This window comes from Balaenoptera borealis, assembly GCF_965194805.1.
Source record: "Balaenoptera borealis genome assembly, chromosome: 7".
In the NCBI taxonomy this organism is placed as follows: domain Eukaryota; kingdom Metazoa; phylum Chordata; class Mammalia; order Artiodactyla; family Balaenopteridae; genus Balaenoptera; species Balaenoptera borealis.
Genome location: NC_138864.1, coordinates 11,207,619 through 11,227,323, shown reverse-complemented (window position 1 = coordinate 11,227,323; position 19,705 = coordinate 11,207,619). Strand labels below are relative to the sequence as shown.

The 19,705-nt window shown below is 55.5% G+C and overlaps 1 protein-coding gene across 3 annotated transcripts in view; it reads right to left on the bottom strand.

Moving 5' to 3' along the window:
• TNS3 (tensin 3) overlaps positions 1 to 19,705 on the bottom strand; it is a 236,494-nt gene that overhangs the window by 195,781 nt on the left and 21,008 nt on the right. Inside the window, exon 1 of one of the 3 annotated variants that reach the window (XM_082399618.1) lies at positions 875 to 1,405. The exons of the other annotated variants lie outside the window; for them this stretch is intronic. Within the exon in view, the coding sequence (XP_082255744.1) occupies positions 875 to 952 (78 nt within the window). The 5' untranslated portion in view covers positions 953 to 1,405. Of the gene's footprint in view, positions 1 to 874; positions 1,406 to 19,705 lie in introns of those variants that run through there. 3 annotated transcript variants of the gene reach the window in all.

Below are 19,705 nucleotides of genomic sequence, written 5' to 3'. Positions count from 1 at the left end.
ACCACACACTGTCCCTAAGCTTCCCAGCAATAGTGTTTGTTAAACTAAAAATAGAATGCAGCACGACTCAAAGTGATGTGAAGTAGCTGACATTTTGACAAATTCTCACTCCTCAGAACCTTACATAAATTTCCGGGAAGACGAATGCAATAAATGCCTAATTATTAGACTCAGAGAAAGGACTGCTGAACCTAGTACGGAGACGCCTCCCGGCATCTGCTCTGTTTAATTCAAACGCCGTGGAGGACCGTCCCAGGACCAAGAATCGTTACATGGCTCTGGTTAACTTACACTTCTGCAACAATGCTAGTGCACCCTCACATTCCCATAGAGCTAAAGCACCCTCTTCCTTTGCAAGAAACACAGGCTACGAAGCGAGTTCGCGAAACTGCCAATGTCCTACTTCCATTCCAGGAAAGGAGTCCAAGGAAGTGTGTTCAAGAGGGAGTTGGATTAGAAAATTAAGCCAGAACTGTCCCCCACTCCATGTGGGCTCACCAGGGCGCCGCCGGCCTCCCACCAGGCAAAGCCCTGCTCTCCCTCTCTCTTCCTTTCCTGCGCAAGTAACACGCGCATACACGGGCACACGCGCGCACAAACAAGGACACACGCGCACTCGCGGACACATGAGCACGCGCAGAGACAAGGGCACAGGCGGCAACGAACGTGCACGCGCAAACAAGAGTGCACGGGCACCCGTACACACTTGCACATCGGCACTCAGACTGGGGTACGCGGGCACACACAAGCAGACGCGCACACCAACCCAAAAGTGCCCCCACCCCGTCCCAGCGCCCGGCGCGCCCGCGTCCCCGCTCCCAGCACCCCGACCCTTGCTCCAGCGCCCCTCCCCCGTCTCGGGGCTCCCACTCACCTGGCGCCGGTGCCGGCGCACCCGCGCCCCGCGCGCGCACCCTCCAGGCGGCCCGGGTGTCAGGGCGCGCAGCCGCATGGCCGCCCTGGCCCCCGCGGAGAGCCGGGCCGGGCGAGGAAGGCCGAGGCAGGCGCGGACCCCTCTCCGGCGGCGGTGCCAGGCAGGTATGCCTCCTGAGCCCCTGCGTCTGGGAGTCAGGAAAAGCTCGACCCCCGGAGCCCCGGAAAGAAGCGGCCGCCAACTCCAAGTCCACTCTGCCGTCAGAAGTCAGATGCCGGGAACAAAAGCCAGAAGAGTGAGCGCACGGTCCCCCGGCGCCCCTCCATCTGACACGAATTAGCCCTCCCTCCCCCACCCCAGACCGCAGCTCCAGAGAGAAGGCAAAAGGCTTCTCAGCCAAACCCAGGAAAAGTGGAGAAGAAACGCCTCCTAGGGCAGGGCTGGGGGGCAAACCTTCCATTGCCCTCCGTCGCCCTCCGCCCTCCCACTGGATTACCCCCGCCTCTGGCTGGAGTACAGCTTGACTAGGATTTCAGACCTCTCCAAGAATGCAGACCCAGGGGCTTAAAATCAAAACCCGCAGGCTCTGTGGCTTCGGGGATTTTAAATCTTGTATACTGTCCAGTAAACCTGCATCTGTAATGGTCAGTATCATTGGTAATCTACACTGCTGGCAAACAGTGGCTTTGGAGTGGAAAGAAGGAAAACTCTAATGCAGAAAGGCCTTCGTTCCAATTTGCTTCTTCAGCTAAGAAAAACAAGCAGAAGTAGCCTTGCCAAAGAGGGATGAGAACCAGGTAGAGGTTCCAGCAAGCTCTAAGCAAATGATTATGGGGCCTTCCACACCTGGGGTCTGGGATCCACCACACCCCTCCCTCTCCTTACCATCCAGAGTGCCATCCAGCTCCCAGCAAATCACAACCCGTTTTCCTCTCTGGGTCTGTGATTTTAGAAGGAAATTAAAAACCTGTTGTTAATTTTTTTTAAGGAGATGAAGGTGACTGGGATGGTGGAGACCAGGTGTCACATGAAGAGGAAGTCAGACACCTGGAAAGTGGAAGGGTCACTTAGCCTGTAGGACAGCCCAGAGGGGGGCGTGGGCAGGATCCACAGACAGAACGGCCCGGCTTCAATGCCTGTCAGACCCCACAGGACTGAACTGCCTTGGGCTGGGGTCGTGGAGCAGTGGATCTAAGCTTTCCACCACGGAAAGCTCTGGCAACCCACTCCTGGGGAAGGCTGCCTTGATAGTGGACATGTTCGGCTGAGGCCACGTCCTCCCTTCCGTGGGGTCCTGTAGAGGAGGCCCATGCATAGTAGCACGTGGCCTAGGGAGCTGTCTGGCCTCAGACCTGCTGGCTCACCGTGTGCCCATAGCAGAACTGTGTGCCCTAGTGACTTGGCCTGCCTCCGTGCCCAGCCCAGGGTGCAATACTAACGACCTGTGTTGGTGTAACACTTGAGATCTTCAACTCCGCTTGCAACTCCAAATGTCTTAGCTTCGGAGAGCAGTCTGGGTGGGCTAGACCTGGGCCTTTATGGTTAACACATGTGCGAATTCCAGCCATCAATTCAAAGGCCAGCATTAACCTCTCAGGTTCTGGCACTGAATACCCATCTTTCCATTTCTGGGGTGGAATAGCAAAGCTGCTCTTCAGCTTTCAACCACACACACACACACACACACACACACACACACACACACACACACAGACAGACAAAACATGAACACACCATTCTGTCTTCTGATTCCTTGCCTGGCAGCCCCCCATTCATCCTCATTTCCCTCCATCCTTCAAGTAAGATTATTATTCATCTGTCTCTATAGTCATTCGTTCGTTTGTTCATTAATTCATTTTCTAGATTCATTCATCATTATTCACTTTTCCTATAGCGTAGTTAAACTTTAGTTTTTGCAAACATCTCTCAGTGCTATTTCTTCATACATATCCCTCACCCCCATGTGACTGCAGGATCCCTACGAACACACATCTGTATCGGATTCATCTGAGTCCCCAGCACCTAACACAAGATGGAGCCCAGAGCTGTGTCTGCAAGCTGAGCCAGAAGCACATTATTCTGCTGTCTGGGGGCCCACGATGCAAACGCTTCTTCCAGAGGTCAGCTGGATCTATCCCCAGTCTCACCCATGGAACCAGCAGAAGGAACCTGAATCCCAGCAAAGAACAGGTAACTCCCAAAATGATAAAGCTCCTTGAACTCAAGGACCGAGCTCCACACTCATGGGGCCCCTGGAAATGATGGTCCTGAGCACCAGCGCTCCTAGGCCCGTGGCTGCCAGATTGGAAGACAAACGGGTGTTTTCACAGGGGACACCTGAATCTCCTCTCACTTGATTAAAAGATACATCGTTCACAAGATTCCCACACTTTATTACTAATAATAAATCACGTGCATGCGATCACACCTCACAGATGATGACAACGAAGTGAGAACCAGGGATCACAGACAGTCGTCTGGCTACAGCCCAGACCACCACAGCCCAAGCGAACGTCCCCAAATACAAAACTGGGACCCCTGCCGGGACTCCCCGCTTTGCCAGCTGGCCCCCTCTCCAGCGCCCTCTCCCTCCACCCTCCTGCACCACCCGGCCCCGCTCACCCCCAGGCTCCTCCTGCCCTGCGTCCCTCAGAGGCAAGCTGAAGTGTGAGAGTTTGAGGCCAGCTCAGCCTAGGGACCCCAGGGGAACCCAGAAACCAGGGCAGGTATGGGGCCAGCTACTCCAGCTGTGCTGCCAGCCTGGCCTGCCCCTGGTAAGACGGCAGTCCTCCCTGCTTCTCGCGGGCCGGACCGCCTGCCTCTGACTTCCAGCTGCACCGAGTCCCCAGCAACAAAGGAGGTTCTTCCTGCACAGGACGGACTTCAGGGCGCCCGGGTCCAGACTGTGAGGGCAAAGCTCCAACACCAGGCCTCGGGGCTGCATCACCAACCCGGGCTGGGAACCCAGACTGGACTGGGGACAGAAGCCCTGCGGTGAGACCGACCCCAACACGGGATGCGAGGCTGGCCCATCCAGGACCCCAGGGTTCTCGTCCGACTGAGCGGAGGGGGGCCGCTGCCACACGCCCCCCCGCTCACACACCCACCCAGCCATCCCGGAATGCTGGTGGGCAGCCTTGTGTGCCTGGCATCGCGGGGACTCCAGTGACCAACGACTCCCCTTCACCTGATGGCAGAAACATCTGCATGTGGCGTTATGAGGGGGCACTGAGCCCCTCACGGGACTCTGGGGAAAACAGGCGACAGGTGGGCTGAGACCTGGAGAAGAAGTGGACAGGAAAAGAAGAGCCAGGGGACCAAGCACTGTGCATAAGGCAGGGTGTTTGCGTGAACTGAAGCACAGTGTGCGTTCGGGGCGTGGACCGCAGGCTGGCAGGCAGAGGCCGCATCCTAAGGGCGGGCATGGGGGTGGTGAGCTCGGTCCCGGGAGGAGTGGAGAGGAAGGGGACCCTCAGAGCAAGCCAGGGCCTGACCCCGAGGGCAGCAGGGATCTCTAGCGGTGAGCGGGAAGGAACCACATGAACACACTGTGTCCTGGGGACCACCTGGCGGTGAAGGGGTTTACTAACACGGAAAGGAAGAAAATTACAGTGATTGCTGTGTCGGGGGACTGGAATCGGATGCTGGTGTAACTCATGGTTTCAATGTAGAGACACAGAGACTGACAGAAATCAAAACTGATGCACATGTGCACACACACATGCACACACACCCATGCACAAGCATGCACCCATATACACACATGCATATATACACTCCCCACACTCCCCAGCTCTGTCCGGGGTGGGTGGCCTGAAGCAGTCCCCAGCAGCAGTGGTTACATCCAGCACCCACGTCCCGGTTTCAAAGTACTGTTTCCCGGTGAAAGAAATCAGGGCTCCTTGGAGGCATGGCTGATTTCAGATCTGAGCCAGGCATACTACAAATGAACCTGCAATGTGTTTTTTGTTTGTTTGTTTTTGTCAGAGGGTAAAGGAATGCTCCCAGAATGACGGAGCTGCATCACCAGGGCACTGGAGTGGGCTTGCAGAGATTGCCCCTGGCCAAACCTGCGACAACTTGAACATCGAAATAAATAGTGATAATATTGATTATAACCCATTCAATTAAATAAGAATTCATGAGTCCATGAGTCCTACCGATGGAAATAAATAGCTAAATGAACACACCGTGGGTCTGATGAGACGTAGATGCCTGCGTGGTCTCAAGGCACCTCCTGACCTGGAGGGATGAGGGCGGGGGAGGGCGCAGGAGACAGGTGGAGGGCGCAGGAGACAGGTGGAGGGGGCGGGGTACGGAGATCGTAGAGGTTTTTAGCCTCCACTCATCATGGGAACTCACAGAGGAGAGCCATGATCCACCATTCTGCCCCTGTCACTCTTTGGAGTAGATTCACATAGCCTCAAAGTATTGTCCCTTATTTGTTACAAAAGGGAAAACAGCAAGTCTGCGACAGAGCCGGCTGGCCATGCCAGCCTGAGTGACCGTGGCCTTCGATGGGACACACCCACCATGAGAGCACGGCTCTACTGCACAGAGGCACAGCCTGACCCTGATCTTGACCAGGTATCGCCAGATCCGAGCGAGGGACACAGGGGCCAAAATCTGGGGTCCCTGGGAGCTGAGCGTGGAGGGTCCATCTGCCGGCTAGATGCACCCTCATTCCCAGCCCCAGAGTCTGCAGTGGGGGTCACCAAACACTCCGAGCAAATGAGTCCTGTCTTCACCCCTCCGTCCCCATCACACAGAAGATCCACCACGGGCCAGTCACACCCACCCATGGCTCTGAGACTCCGAGTGCCAAGGGGTTTCCAAGAGCCACCTAAAGCACTTTCAAAAGCACTTTGCCTCTGATACCAAAAAAGGCTCTTGCTTGAGTTTTTTTAAAATGCAATTCTTTTTTTTTTTTTTAAGAAATTTATTTATTTATTTGTTTTTATTTCTGGCTGTGTTGAGTCTTCGTTACTGTGCCCGGGCTTTCTCAAGCTGCAGCGAGCGGGGGCTACTCTTCCTTGCGGTGCACGCGCTTCTCATTGTCGTGGCTTCTCTTGTTGTGGAGCACGGGCTCTAGGCACACGGGCTTCAGTAGTTGTGACGTGTGGGCTCAGTAGTTGTGGTTCACGGGCTCTAGAGCGCAGGTTCAGTAGTTGTGGTGCACGGGCTTAGTTGCTCCACGGCACGTGGGATCTTCCCACACCTGGGATGCGACCCGTGTCCCCTGTATTAGCAGGCGGATTCTTAACCACTGCGCCACCAGGGAAGCCCTCTTGCTTGAGTTTAAGGAGCTTCTGATACCAGTAAGCTGTCGCCAGCTCTCATCTGCAGAAACCTCCATGCTTGGCCTTCTCTCCTTGTCGGAAGGCAGGGACACCAGTCATGCTGGCCACTGGAGGCCCAGGGAGCATCTCTAGAGGCTGGCCTCGCACGTGGGCCCTGCTCAAGCACAGCCCTTGGGCAAATCCTCTCTCAAGACCGTCCTCCTCCTCCCTTGCCCGCTCAGCCAGCTCCTGCTCCATCCCACACCCATCCCACACCCGGGAGGGCAACAGGACGCAGTGGGCCTCGAGGGGCACTGGTCACGTTTCAGTACCTCCTGACGACACCCAGGAGCCCCGTGAGTCCATCTCACTGATGGCAGTGGGGCCTGTTCCTCACACGATGAGGGAGGGCAGGACGGGGCACAGGACACAGGGGAAACCAAGTCCCCAGGGGATCCAGGGGTGTGGGGTGAGGGGGCAGAAGACTGCAGAGCCAGCGAGCAGAGGCACATCACCTAACCCGGGGACATCCCTGGGGCTAGAGTCAGATTAAAGGCGCAGCATGTTTGGCGCTTGATCGGCGAGGACGGTCCAGCAGCAGGAATGACCTCCTCCTAGAGGACACAGGACTCTAGGGCTGTGTTCCCACTCCAGGCTTTGTCCTCCACACCCCTCTGTTTCTCACCAAAGTCATAGTAAATCCACCTCAATGAACCTGTACCATGAGTCCCCTGACCTCAAGGGAGGTCACCTAGTCCTGCCAATTTCACCACAATGTCTTAGTTGGCTACGGAGTTCAAGGCGACTCCCATCCTGAGCTCTCAACCCCCTCCCTTCAAGGGGAGTCCTGTGGCGGCGACAATGGCGGCCCCACGGGGTGGGCGCACCATCCAGGGACCCGGATCCTTGGGCGCGTCAAGGGCGGCTCTTCACGACGTCTCGTGGCTCCCTTTCAGGACAGGGTGACCTCCTCAGTGTACCGCTTTGGGCCAATGCTAAGAAAGTGAGAACTGCTTCTCATTTCTCCTCCACTCTCCCCTTTCACGCGTTTCCTTCCCTCGCCTTCAAAAAGCACAGAAAACGTGCTTCCTCTACAAAAATCAGCCTCCAGTATGCGCTTTTCCCCCCTTCCCTGCTCTAAAACAACAACGGTTTCATTAAAGAACAGGCAGAGAAGAGCAAAAGAAAGGGACAGATGAAAAGGCTGGCGCCTCCCCCCACCCGGCGGTTATGTCCCCCTGTCCTGGCCATTCCTCCTCTGTCTCCTTGTCATCCCTAGAGAGAAGGAAGGGGCGAGGGAGACAGGGCTGCTTCCTGGCGGGGCAGGAGAGGCGTCCTAGCTGCCTCACCTGCCCTGCGGAGGGAGACAAGGGTGCGGCAGTGAGGATAAGGGCAGGGTCTGTGGAGACACCAGCAAGCCACGGGGCCCTGGCTGTGTGCGCTCCTGCCCAAGCGGACACCAAGGCCTCCTGCTCAAACCCAAGAGAAGAAAGCGAACCCCACGCACCATGTTCCTGCCTCTGCCCTCGCAGGCACCGAGCGCATCCTCCCATCCTCCCGCCTCAGCACCGACAGGCTCCCCCTGCTCTGGGGGAAAACATCTGCAGGAAGGGGCAGGGGATTGAATAATAAATATCAGACTAGTGCATGAAGTCAAGTTTTCTCTCTGCACACCGAGATGACCCCACCGGGAGGGAACCATAAGCCTGGAGGGCCCTCTGCCCTCCGCGAGCGATGCTGGTCTCTTACACTAGAATCTCACACCCAGAGACCTGCCCGGGGTCGCAGAGCTGAACACCCCGAGCCCCCAGCACCCCGTCTTCGTGTCCATTCTCAGACCTCTGCGGCTCCTGACAGCGCCCGGGGACCTAGCGGGGGCCCCTTCCTACCCTAGTTAACCTCGGGAAACGGGCCAGTGGAAAACTGGTAGGTGGCCCTTGTTTAGCACTGCGGGGAGATGAGGGTTGAGGACGACCAGAGCTTACGGCTCACGTGCCACCAAGCATCTCTGCACCGTCACGTGACCCCAAGTGCGAATAGACCCCCCAGAACTAGTTCCTAAGCAAAACCTTGAGACCCACAATTATAAGATGTATTCTGCCGCTTTCAGCACAGAACACCGAAAGTGGAGAGAGAACGTGCAAGTCCGAAGAAAAGAGACATGGCTCATCTGGCCTTTTAAATTCCTCCCCAGGGTAGGCAGACCATGTTTTGATTGTACTTCAAAGCTACTGCATTTTTTATAAATTGAAGGTTCATGGCAACCCTGCGTCGCACATGATGGTTAGCGTTTTTTAGCCATAAAGTATTTTTAATTAAGGTATGTACGTTGTTTTTTTAGACATAATGCTACTGCACACTTCATAGACAAGAGTATAGAGTAAACGTAACTTTTATACTCACTGGGAAACCAAAAACTTCGTGTGACTCACTTTATTGTGATATTCACTTTATGGCCACGGTCTGGAACCAAACCCGCAATATCTCAGAGGTGTGCCGGTACAATCAAACTGAAATGCTTCAGAGTGGGTTTTCCCTAACAGAGGAAAATCTAGATCATGGTCAGGTCTTGTGACGGGCTGCAAAATGCCAGCAGTGCAACGGACAGTCCCCACGTCCCACCCCCTCCAGAAACGCCGGTTCTGCGGGGGTGTCGTCCCCATCTGTTGGCGACCAGCAGAGGCTTTGGGAAGTTCAGCCTAGTGAGCAGTGCTCCACAGCGGAGCCGGCCTCCCACGGGTGGTCCCAAACCCAAGCCATGTCCCCAGGCGGGGTGTGAGGACGGAGGAGCCACCCCTGGCCTGTCCTTCTGCTAGAACACAGCAGCTGGGCAGCCCTCCTGTTTACTTGGCCCCAGCCCATCCTACCCCAGTGTGCCAGGCAGCTGGCTCCTATGAGGACGGTATGGTTGGAAAGGAGACCCTGACAGAGCGCCCTCTGAGTCACCAAGCCTCATCTCTGGATGAACCCCAGCCTTTTCCTTCCTCCAGAGTTCTCCTGCGGACCAAAAATGCCCCAGTATTCCCTGGCTTTGACCAAACCTGGCTAGACCACATCTGGAACTCTGGGGAGGGACTCTGCCCATAAAAGCCCTGTGCTGCCTCCTCCGAGATGGGCTGGACCGAGGTGGGCTGGAGAAACGGCCACAGAGAGCACCTCGGGGCACCCTGGACCCGTTCTACTCCTTGCTGTGTGTCTGCGAGTTTATTAGTCATCACTCTGAGCCTCCATTTCTTCATCTGCTAACGAGAATGATAAACTCACTACCGACCTGAAACAGCTCTTGTGAGGTTCACTCCAGATGATGCCCGGAGGGGCTTTGGTACGACGCCCACTAAATATTCCTTCTTCCCCTGCTAAGAGGGGTCCCTACACAGCCAGAAGAGTTTGGGGGACTAAGTTGAGAGGCCCCAAATAGACAATGGGAAGATAACATAACAGTTTCTGAGAAAGTTGGGCTGTTTCCATCAATATGAACAAGTTTTGACTATTCCTGAAGTTTAAAAAAAGCGGACCTTGTTTCTGTTTATTATTGTCACTGTGAACCGGTGTTTGTATTCCCGGGCAGGTGTGAGGCAGACAGGGTTGGGTCCCGTCTCGCTCTGGGGAAGCCAGGACTTTAGGGTGACTCTCCAGTAGCTGGGTCACCCTCAAACTCGGTAAGGCCATAATGAAGCTGGGAACACACCTGGCCCAATCAACGTGCTCTCAAAGAGAGCTAATAATTAAATCCTCTGATTTGAATTCTGGCAAAGCAAGTTCCCCAGCCTAGTGTGATGCCCTCGACTTGAAGTAATCTCTACTTCACCCACATCATGCCCCAAGATGCTCCGGCATGTGAAAAGCACGTTTCCAGTAAATAACGTTGCTTGCTGCAACTCAGAAAAAAGAAACAGCAAAATCTCCATCCGAGCCCAGAGAGCAGGAATCAGCACCCACATGAGGGGCTGAGCCCTCAGCCGCTCGCCTGACCAGTGCCTCGGTCTCCTGCTGGTTCCCAGTCCCAAGAACATCATCAGTCCAGTATCAGCCAGTCTCCAACAGCCCACGATGGGCCAGGTGGTGGGTTAGCTGGTGATTTCCATGTCAGCTCCCAAATTTTCTGAAACGTCAGTCAGGTTGCATTTATAATCTTTAAAGCTTAAGGTTAATACAACTTTTATGACTTATAATTTTAGAAAGTTAAAGTTTATAAGTTAAAAAATGTATCCGTAGCACAGTACTGACAATCCTCTTAATTTTCCTTTATTTTTCTTTTTTTAAGTTATTCCAGTTCCAGCCCCACCTGACCACTGGGGCTTCTCATCTGGTGTCTAAAATAGCAGCAGACACTGTCTGTCCAGGTCAGACAGAGAAGCGACACTGCCTGGGCCCTGTCCCACGGCCAGCTTTCTCTGGGCGTCCCTAGGCCCTGTTGCACCCACTCACAGTAAACTACACATGTCCTCCTGGGACCCAGGCTGTGCGGGACACACATTCCTGGCGGAATGAATGACTGTAAATCAATAAAGACAGACGCCAGGTTTTAAGGCAATGGTCACTGGAGGCCACACCCTGTGGTCACACCTGGGCTGGGCCTTGGAACCTGTGGCCTCATATCTGCTGCCCTTTGATTTGTGAGTAACTGACTGACAGTGATTCACAGCACCCGCGTACCCACCCTGCCATTCATTCCCCACAGTTCACTGCGGGGGAGGGACGGAGAGTTGATAAAGCCCGCTAGAAGAAGGTGGTCCCGGTGATGAAAAGGCAAGGGTCGGGGCACTGGGTGCCAGGCTCAAGGTCGGACTTGACTCTGGAGAAGATGAGGAGTCAGAAGTTGACAAGTAAAGGCATAGGAGGGGGCAGAGGGTGGGCGTGGGAGGGGGCAGACCTCCCGCGAAACAGGTCAGCAGAGAGAGGAAGGGTGTTTCAGCCAGGACCCTGGTGGTGCAGCAGGAAGAATGGTGGCTGATTCCGAGGGGGTCACAACCACCGAAGCTGGGCTGGGAATTAAGGGAGAAAGATCCAGTTTGGTGGAGACGACGAGGGGTCTGTGTAGGGCCGGGACCTTCAGAAGTCATCAGCACTCGCTGGGGGACTGCAGCTTCAGATCTTAGATGTCTGGCGTGCTTTTGCTGCAGTCTCGGGTGGGATGGGTGCGGGTGAGCCCCTGTAAGCGTGGGTGCAGGGCTCTGCTCGCTAGCCCTCCAATCTCCTCTATTACGAGCATGGGCTCTCAGGGGCCACCTTCTGTTCAATCGGCTGGCCAGGTCCACTGTGCACCCACTGTGCATGAGCTTGGGAAGGCCAAGGTCAGGGACACAAGCCAAGGTCGCTGCCTGCAAGCAGCGCTCAGCGTGGCCTCCGGGAAACCTCCCTGAGTGGGTGCTGCCGTCCACCGCCCTCCACATTGGCTCCCACGGGTGCTTCGTTGCCCCACGCGCACCAACACGCGGAGCCTGGGGCTACCGGCAAACCAAATGCAGAAGAACGTCCTGACCCTTTGCCCAGCTCGCAGGATGTAAACCTGGACGACGGCAGGTGCCCGCACCGTGAGGCCCTCAGAGCAGCCTCGACTCTCGCTCCCCCGCAGTCAAGCCTCACCAGCTTTTTCCTCCCTGTGCTGTCTCCCCACCAGACACAAGAGGCTGCCTGACACCATCTTTAAAGACGACGGCCCTCCTGGGGCCCCCAACCTCTGCCCCCATCTCGGCCCATTTGCCAATCCTCTTCCAGGGAAACTCCTTCAAGGGTTGGCTGGAGTCCATGCCCAGTACCCAGGGTCCATGCCCAGGGTCGACAGCCAGACTTTCCTGCCCATCCACCCCAACTGCCCACCAGTCCTCACCTAGCTCATGACACCCAGCCATAGACGCTGCCCCTCACCTGCCCCAGCTCCCAGCTCACCTGGCTGCTTCCCGCCCGCCACACTTCCCTCCCCTGGTTTCCATGCCCCCATGTCCTGGGCACCTTCTCTCTCTTGGGTCCTGCCCTCATCTCCCCTGGAGAGCTCTTGTTCCCTGGGCACCTCTACATGTCCTGGACTCTCCTCTGTGCACGCCGCCCCCCAGCTGTCCCCTCCAGTCCACCCTATCATCGCTGATGGCACCCCACTTCCCCCCCAGCCCTTCCCTCCTGACCCGCTGCGTCTGGGTATCGCTGGCTCCACACCTCCACCGGGCCCTTCCCTCAGCATCATTAACCTCAGCCCTCCAAGTCAGAACTCTGGGTTTTCTCCGCACAAGGGCCACACAACCAATGTGTCAGCAAGCCCTACAAAACAAATCCCCAAAAGACCTTGCCCTGGTCTCCATCCCCACCACCCCAGTACCCCCATCAGCAAGCTGACTGGCTCTCTGCGTCCACAGGCCCTGTCTTAGATAGGAAGCAGGACTTGACAAAGCTCCAGCACAGAACGCTCCCAAGTTTCCACAAGGACACCTTTAACCAAAAAAACCCCAAACTTCTGACCCTGGGCCCATAGACCGTTTGTGCCAACCCCTGCCCACCTTGGACCTGTTCAACTCCCCTGCTCTTTTCCCACCTGCTGGGCTAGCTGCTGCCTCAGGACATTTGTACATGTCGCTCCTGCCACCTGCAACTCGTGTGGCTTACTCTTCTCTTCTTCAAATTTTTGCTAAAACGTTACCCTCTCGGAGAGGCCTTGCACGACACCCTGCGGAGACAGCCCTCCCACCTCGGCCCATACTCGCTCCCCCTTACGCTGCCTTGTTTTCCTTCGGTGTCCTTATGGCTACCTAACTTTCTGTCCTGGGGGCATTGTGGATAGGCTTACCGCCTGTCCATCCACGAGGGCAGGGACCCGTGTGCCTGGCTGGCACAGGGTTCCCCGTGCCTGGAACAGCGCTAAGCGCCAGCTGAGCGATGAATGAATGAATGAATGAATGGTGCTCCTGATGGCCCTCGGCAGGCCCCTCACTGACCCCTTCAGGGCGCCCCACCTCTCAGAGCCCAGTTGCTGCGTCTGGCTCCTCCCGGCAGGGGGTGCCCACCCCGTGCCCGGTCTCCTCTCTCCCCTCCTGCCTTCCACCCGGAGGCCCTTCATCCCAAATACCCACACGCGTCTCCCTGCGGGGTCCTCTCAAGGTGACGTGGGTGACGTCTGCTGGCCCCCAGCCCATTAAGTGCGTACAGAGTCCTGCGCTCACTGCCCGCGCCTCTCCGAGCATGTCACGCGTCACCATGGGAAGGCCCGCACCTGTTTGCTGCATGAATGGGCAACGGAGGCCGGAAACAGGATCAGGGACGCGGCCCGGGCTCCCGCCCAGCAGCGCCCACAGGGCAGCTCGGCGCACTGCCCTTTGCAAAGTGAAGCACGTAGAGCAAGTCGGCGGCAGCCAGACCACAGGGGTCCTGTCCCAAAGCAGGAGAAGCACGAGACGGGCTTAGGCAGCGACTCAACCAGCGTGGCGCATGCAAACAGAATCTCCGTTTCTTCGTGTGAAACAAGCACACGGTGGGCGATTCCACGTCCAGGAACGCGTTCTAAGTCAATGAGCACCCAAGTAGATCGATTTGGTTGGAAGGCCCTTCATCACAGAAGTATGCACAACAGGAAAAACTGGACACAGCTTTAATATCCAACAAATTGCCTGAGGCAATTGATGGCACTAACTCGCAGAGGAATCTATAATACCACACCGTCAGAAAACACAGCAATCAGACCCATGTTCATTGACATGGAAATACCCACGGTAAATTAAGAGAGGTACAAAAGAATCCAAGTTTCTAAGTTTTGATCATTCCCACCGGTCTTTCCCCACTCCCAAGGCATCTTGCCACTGCAAAGGAGAGCTGGTTCTGGGGTGACTGAGATCACCCTCCAGGTTCACTCCCAGCCCAGGAGTATGAACTTACTTCGCAAAGGGGCCTCCAGGTGAACACCAGGAGCACCCCCTGAAGCACCCGGCCCCCGAAGGAGGCATCTCTGTGCAGTCCCCCACTTCTCTTTCTTGACAGACAAACAGGGCCCCCTGTCACCCAGGAGACAGACAAACCCAGGGCCCAAGCCTGGGCGCCGCTGGGTCCTCCCCATGTGCACATTCCCCTCAAGACCCTGGCCATGTGTCCATGTGCTGGCGCTGGATGCCAGCAATAGAGCATGAACAAAAAAAGGTCCCTGTCCTCACAGAGCCTACATTCCAGGAGGGGGCCAGGCAGGAAAAAGAAAGACAGCATGTGACATATGCCAAATGCTCTGGAGAAAAATTAAGCAAAGTGAAAAAGACAGAAAATCATGCCAGGGACATATGGGGGCAGGATGCGCCTTTATCAAGGGCTATTTGATATTTTATGCAGGGGACTGAGAAGGGGACATCGGTGCAGAAGCCTAAGGGACACCAAGGCCATAGGTGGGGAGGGGCCATTGCAGGTCATGCCCAGGGCAGGGGTGGAGGGGGACAGCCGGGGGCTATGAGGTGGGAAGTGGCAGGCCAATGTAAGGACTTGACTTGTGACTCCGAGAGAAACAAAAACGGCCAGAGGTCTTGAGCAAAGGAGTGCCGTGATGAGACTTGAAATGTAGGTTCCCTCTGGCTGCCGTGTGACAGAGAGACTGGGGGGAGGGAGAGGTGGCTGCAGCGTGACAAAGAGCCCCCAGCAAGGGACGATGGTAGCCGGTGGCTGGCACCAGGTGGTGGCAGGGGCCAGGGCCGAAGTGTCTGCAGCCCGAACCCATTCTGACTTGGAGGTCGGCGGGCTTCTGTCTTGCTCGGGTGCCGACTCAAGCACACAGGAGACCATGGAGGGAGGGTGCGTGGAGCCCTGAGTGGGTAAGGCCACCCTGGGAGGGCAGCACGGGGCTGGGGCTCCAGCAGAGCTGCCAGGAGCCTTTGGCCAGATCAGTGTCCAAAACTACACATCTTGTGAGAGACAGTTCATCATCCAGGCAAGCACTTTGTGTTTTTTTGTTTGTTTGTTTGTTTTAAATAAATTTATTTATTTATTTTTATTTTTGGCTGTTTTGGGTCTTTGTTGCAGCGCACGGGCTTTGTCTAGTTGCCGCGAGCGGGGGCTACTCTTCGTTGTGGTGCACAGGCTTCTCATTGTGGTGGCTTCTCTCGTTGTGGAGCGCAGCCTCTAGGCGCGCCGGCTCTGTAGTTGTGGCGCATGGGCTTAGTTGCTCCGCGGCATGTGAGATCTTCCCGGACCAGGGCTCGAACTCGTTTGTTTCCCCTGCATTGGCAGGCGGATTCTTAACCACTGCGCCACCAGGGAAGTCCCAGGCAAGCACTTTGGAAAGAGATGCGACCCTACAGATCAAAAACTACAAAAATGGTCAGGCTCCTGGCTTCGCTCACTCCACCCCTGTGAATCCCCATTAAGGAGGTGTCCGAAGACAGAGACGCCAGGCGGGAAGGGGTAACCGCACCATCATCAGTCACAGCAGGAGGGAAACAAAGTCCACCAACCCAGGGCGGTCCCATAAACGGGCGGAGGGATGTGGTAACCCCAGCACCTAGAAAGGATATGCGAGTGAGCAAATCCATAACTGGAAATATTACATAAACATTAATCCTCACATCGCAGAGACAATGTAATAACAAAGAACGATTTCTGTTAAGGCACGTTAAGAGGCGTTGCTGGGCAAAGAGATTCAACAATGTATCTTTGTCAAGAAGGACGGATGGGCGGGCAAGCCGGGGGGAAACAGACTTTCTGGCGGGCAGGGGAGCTTCCTTTCCTCTCCACATATCCACAATAAGGTGTTGTAGTTGTGTCTGCTGTAGTTGTGTCTTCAACAACCCCCCAAAAGACGCTCTCTGCCTCCATTTCAGAAATCGACAGGGACTTCCTGGCGGTCCAGTGGTTAAGACTCCACGCTTCCACTGCAAGGGCACGGGATCGATCCCTGGTCGGGGAACTAAGATCTCACATGCCGCCCAGCGTGGCCGAAAAAAAAAAAAGAAATCGAAAATGGCACGTGCATACACAGGAGTATACACACAGCAAACATACGTAACATACACACATGCATGCTTATACACATGTATCACATACACGTGCTTGGCATGTGAATACATATAGATACATATATATGCATACACAGCATACGCGTGTACACATAAGACACCCATCACGTAGATACATGTATGCGTATACATGGGTACGTGTGCGAACGTGTGTGAACGTGAGTATGCAATGTGTGTGCACAGCAATGCACATGCGTGCACACCTACAGACACAGCACCTGTGTGTACATGCCTGCAGGCGTGTGCGCGCACACACGCACACATAACACTCGAGCACGCAGACACGCACACCCACAGAGGGGGAAGCGAGCAGGCGGGTTCTGTGTGTGCGGCGCACATGTGGATCCTCCTGAACCCTGTTACCCTCTTTTGTAAAATAAAGCCCGCTGACCACTGGGCACCGAGACATTCTGTGCAAAATGTGGTCGACTGCAGGAGATTCTGGAGAAACTTCTAAGTCAAAATGTGATCTTTTAAAGATTCTTTTGATTTAATCGAATAGAAGCTGGTTACCCCGAGGCAGACCGAGGATGGTTTTGGATCCTCTGGTCCCAGACCCCGGGGTCTGTCCTGGCTGTCCACAGCCACTTCGTGCCTCCACCACCGCGGCTGTCCTGCTCGCGGCCCACCCCGGAGCGCCAGGGGTCATCACAGGGAGGCTCTGTGCAGCCCGAGAAGGCATGCTTATTGCTTTGTTTGTCATCTGCTTGAATGTCTTTTTTTAACCCGATCACTGGGCCCTGCTATGAGCTTCTCTCGTCGACGGAAGGCCCTCTACGCCACGCTTCCCGAGCGGCGGCCCGCTTCCCAGACAAAACCAGAGGGGAATGCGATGAGATTTCCGAGCTGGTCGTGCAGTGCAGACCCCTGGCAAGCCCTCCACACCTTCCCGCGTGCCTGCCGGGAAGACCGGACTCCAGTGGCGAGGCTCCTGCCACAAGCGGGCTCGTGGGGGGCTCGGCGCCTGTGGGTTTTGGTGTGGAGGGCGCTGCCCGCACTTGACAAGGAGCAGGCCGCAGCTCAGAGGCGCTGAGCCCACGCAGAGTCCCCCAGGAAGGCTAGGCAAGAGCGCGAGGCTGGGCAGGAGCAGGAGGGGGAGCCGGGGTGGACCCCCCCCCCTCCCCGACCAAGAGGCTCTGACCCTCCTGAGGACGCCCACCACTCAGAACAATACTTGAGCCAACCACGGGCTCCAGGGGATCTGGGAAACTTCTTATGCATCTTATTCAAAGGATGGGTTGACTTTTCTCTCTCCGGTCTTCACACCCACGTACGGACACAGAGGACGTGAATGCCACACCCGAAGGGCCCTCGACAAACAGGGGCCACCTTTCCCTTGACCACGACTATCAGTCCTGCCCGTGCCGAGCTCACAGAAGGACCTTTTTACCCAAACATGTGTTATTTTAACCCAGCCCTCCTCCCTACCCTTCCAAAGACGTCTGTCTTTCAATCTTTCAAACACAGGAAAAGAACATCCACGATGTACAGTGACCAAAACGCCCCTGTCAGTCCACAACGTTTTTTGAAACTTTTTGAGAGCAACACACAGTAAGAAATACATTTTAATAACCAGCAACCTGGTAAACACATACATACATGTATAAATAACTGAAAGTTTTTTTAAAAAAATACCTGACAACTTGTAGAGCACTCTGGAATTTTTTTCATCCTAGTTCATTGTTTTTTAAGCGCTGAGTGATTTCTCTAGCCACGAATCATTGGAGAGATGTCGGGGGCATTTGGAAATATACGGAATCTTTTTTCTTTCAATCATCACCACAAGGGGGGGCAGCCACTAACTTGCGCTGGGAACAGGTAGGGATGGCGTGCAATTCCTAGGGCAAAACCTCCAACAAGAATTATCCCGCCAAATGCAATGAAGCACGCACTGACGGGTGGCTCACACTGTAGCATGGAATTTTCCAGAGAAAGTCTACCAACTGGAAGGGTGCCCTGTTTCAGGAGGTCCGGGTAGGAGGTGGGCGGTAAGCCGGTCCCCAGGACCCCTGCCGTCTGCCTGCCTGTCTGTCTGTCGGTCCTGAGCCTCGGGACCACTCCCGCCGCCATCAACGAGGATGCGGCACGTTCTCCCCCCGCAGACAGGGCAATGTTTCCCGTGAGCGAGAGGAAAGAAGCGCTTCCAATTTCAGAGCCCTGTGCGGTTCTCAACATAAAAGGGGAAAGGAAATTTGCTGTCCTGATGGCAGCAAGTTGCAGCAAGCCCAGGGCACCCGAGATCAAAGAGGCTGGGCCACCTCCAGGTAATCCCCACCAGGAATGTTTCCTCCGCTCACACTGTTTTCTTTCCTTTTCTTAGCCTAAGGCAACATGCAAAGCTCCCTTCTGTGCCCCTCCTTTCAGCTGACCTGATACTCTTCAGAGCATCTCGTGCTCACCAGGCGCTCCCACCTTCCCCACAAGTGTCCATAAGCCCAGATTTCAAGGGCCCGACCAGGCGCACTTCCCGCTACGGCTACGTGGTGTCGGGGGCAGGAAAGGGCACCAGGTTTTCAATGTACGGACACGGGGTTGAGGCCCACCTTTGCCTTCACTTGCTTGCAAAATTCAATTGTGTTTCCTCCCTAGAAAAACTGGGACGGAATCACCCCAGCCCCACTCAGCAGGCATAGGACAAGCAGGTGACCGGTACAGAGGTACTAACCTCACTCATGGTCCCAACCATCTCCATCCCTCAGTGCCCGCTTGGGGGTCCCCTGTGGGGTGTCCCTCTGTGCACACCCAGCGGGAAAACCTAGCTCTGCCACCAGACTGAGCCTCCTTACAGGGCAGGAGGGGGCTTTGCAGGACCTCTGGGAGCCAGTCCGTGGACCAGGGCGTGAGAAAACCAGCTGAAACCTCCTAGAGCCCCAAACCACGTCAGGACATACAGATATCCTGCCAGCTGGGAGGCGGCACAAAGAAGCTGACCTTCCCTTTGTAACCGCCGTGACCCGCCCAGCAAGAGAGGAGAGCCTTCCTGCTCTCCGGGCCTCGAGGCCTCCATCAAGGTCAAGGGCATGACCCCTGACCCACCCTCAACACCGCACCACACGGACTCTGAAGGCTGCTCCCCACCCCGTCTATCTCTGCCCACCCCCTACCCCCTCCGCCCATGCCAGGCCCTCCCGCCCTCCACCCAGCGTCTTCAACAAGAGAGAAGAGGGCTGCAGAGTGGATGGCTGAAAAAGGACTTAAGAGAGAGGCCCGTGCCGTGTGGGACCTTGTTAGGACCCTGATTCTAACACACCTACAGGAAAAGGCATTTTGAAGCAATCAAGGAAATCTGAATACAATACAGCAAGTGGGTGGCGATGGCAAAGAACTACCGTCACCATCAGATAAGCAAAGTGCCTGGGACTTCCAGAGTGCACACACCTAAGCGTGCAGGTGAAAACTCACGTTGGCTTCAACATCGCCGAGATGATCATCACAGGGAGAGGAGGTCGGGGAGCAAGTACGGCAAAATCCTGGTAAATGTTGAACCTGGCTGTTGGGTTTTATGATTATATTCCTTCTACTTTGGGAAATGTTTGAAAATGTTCACCATAAAATATTTTTTAAAAGGAAGGAAGCCG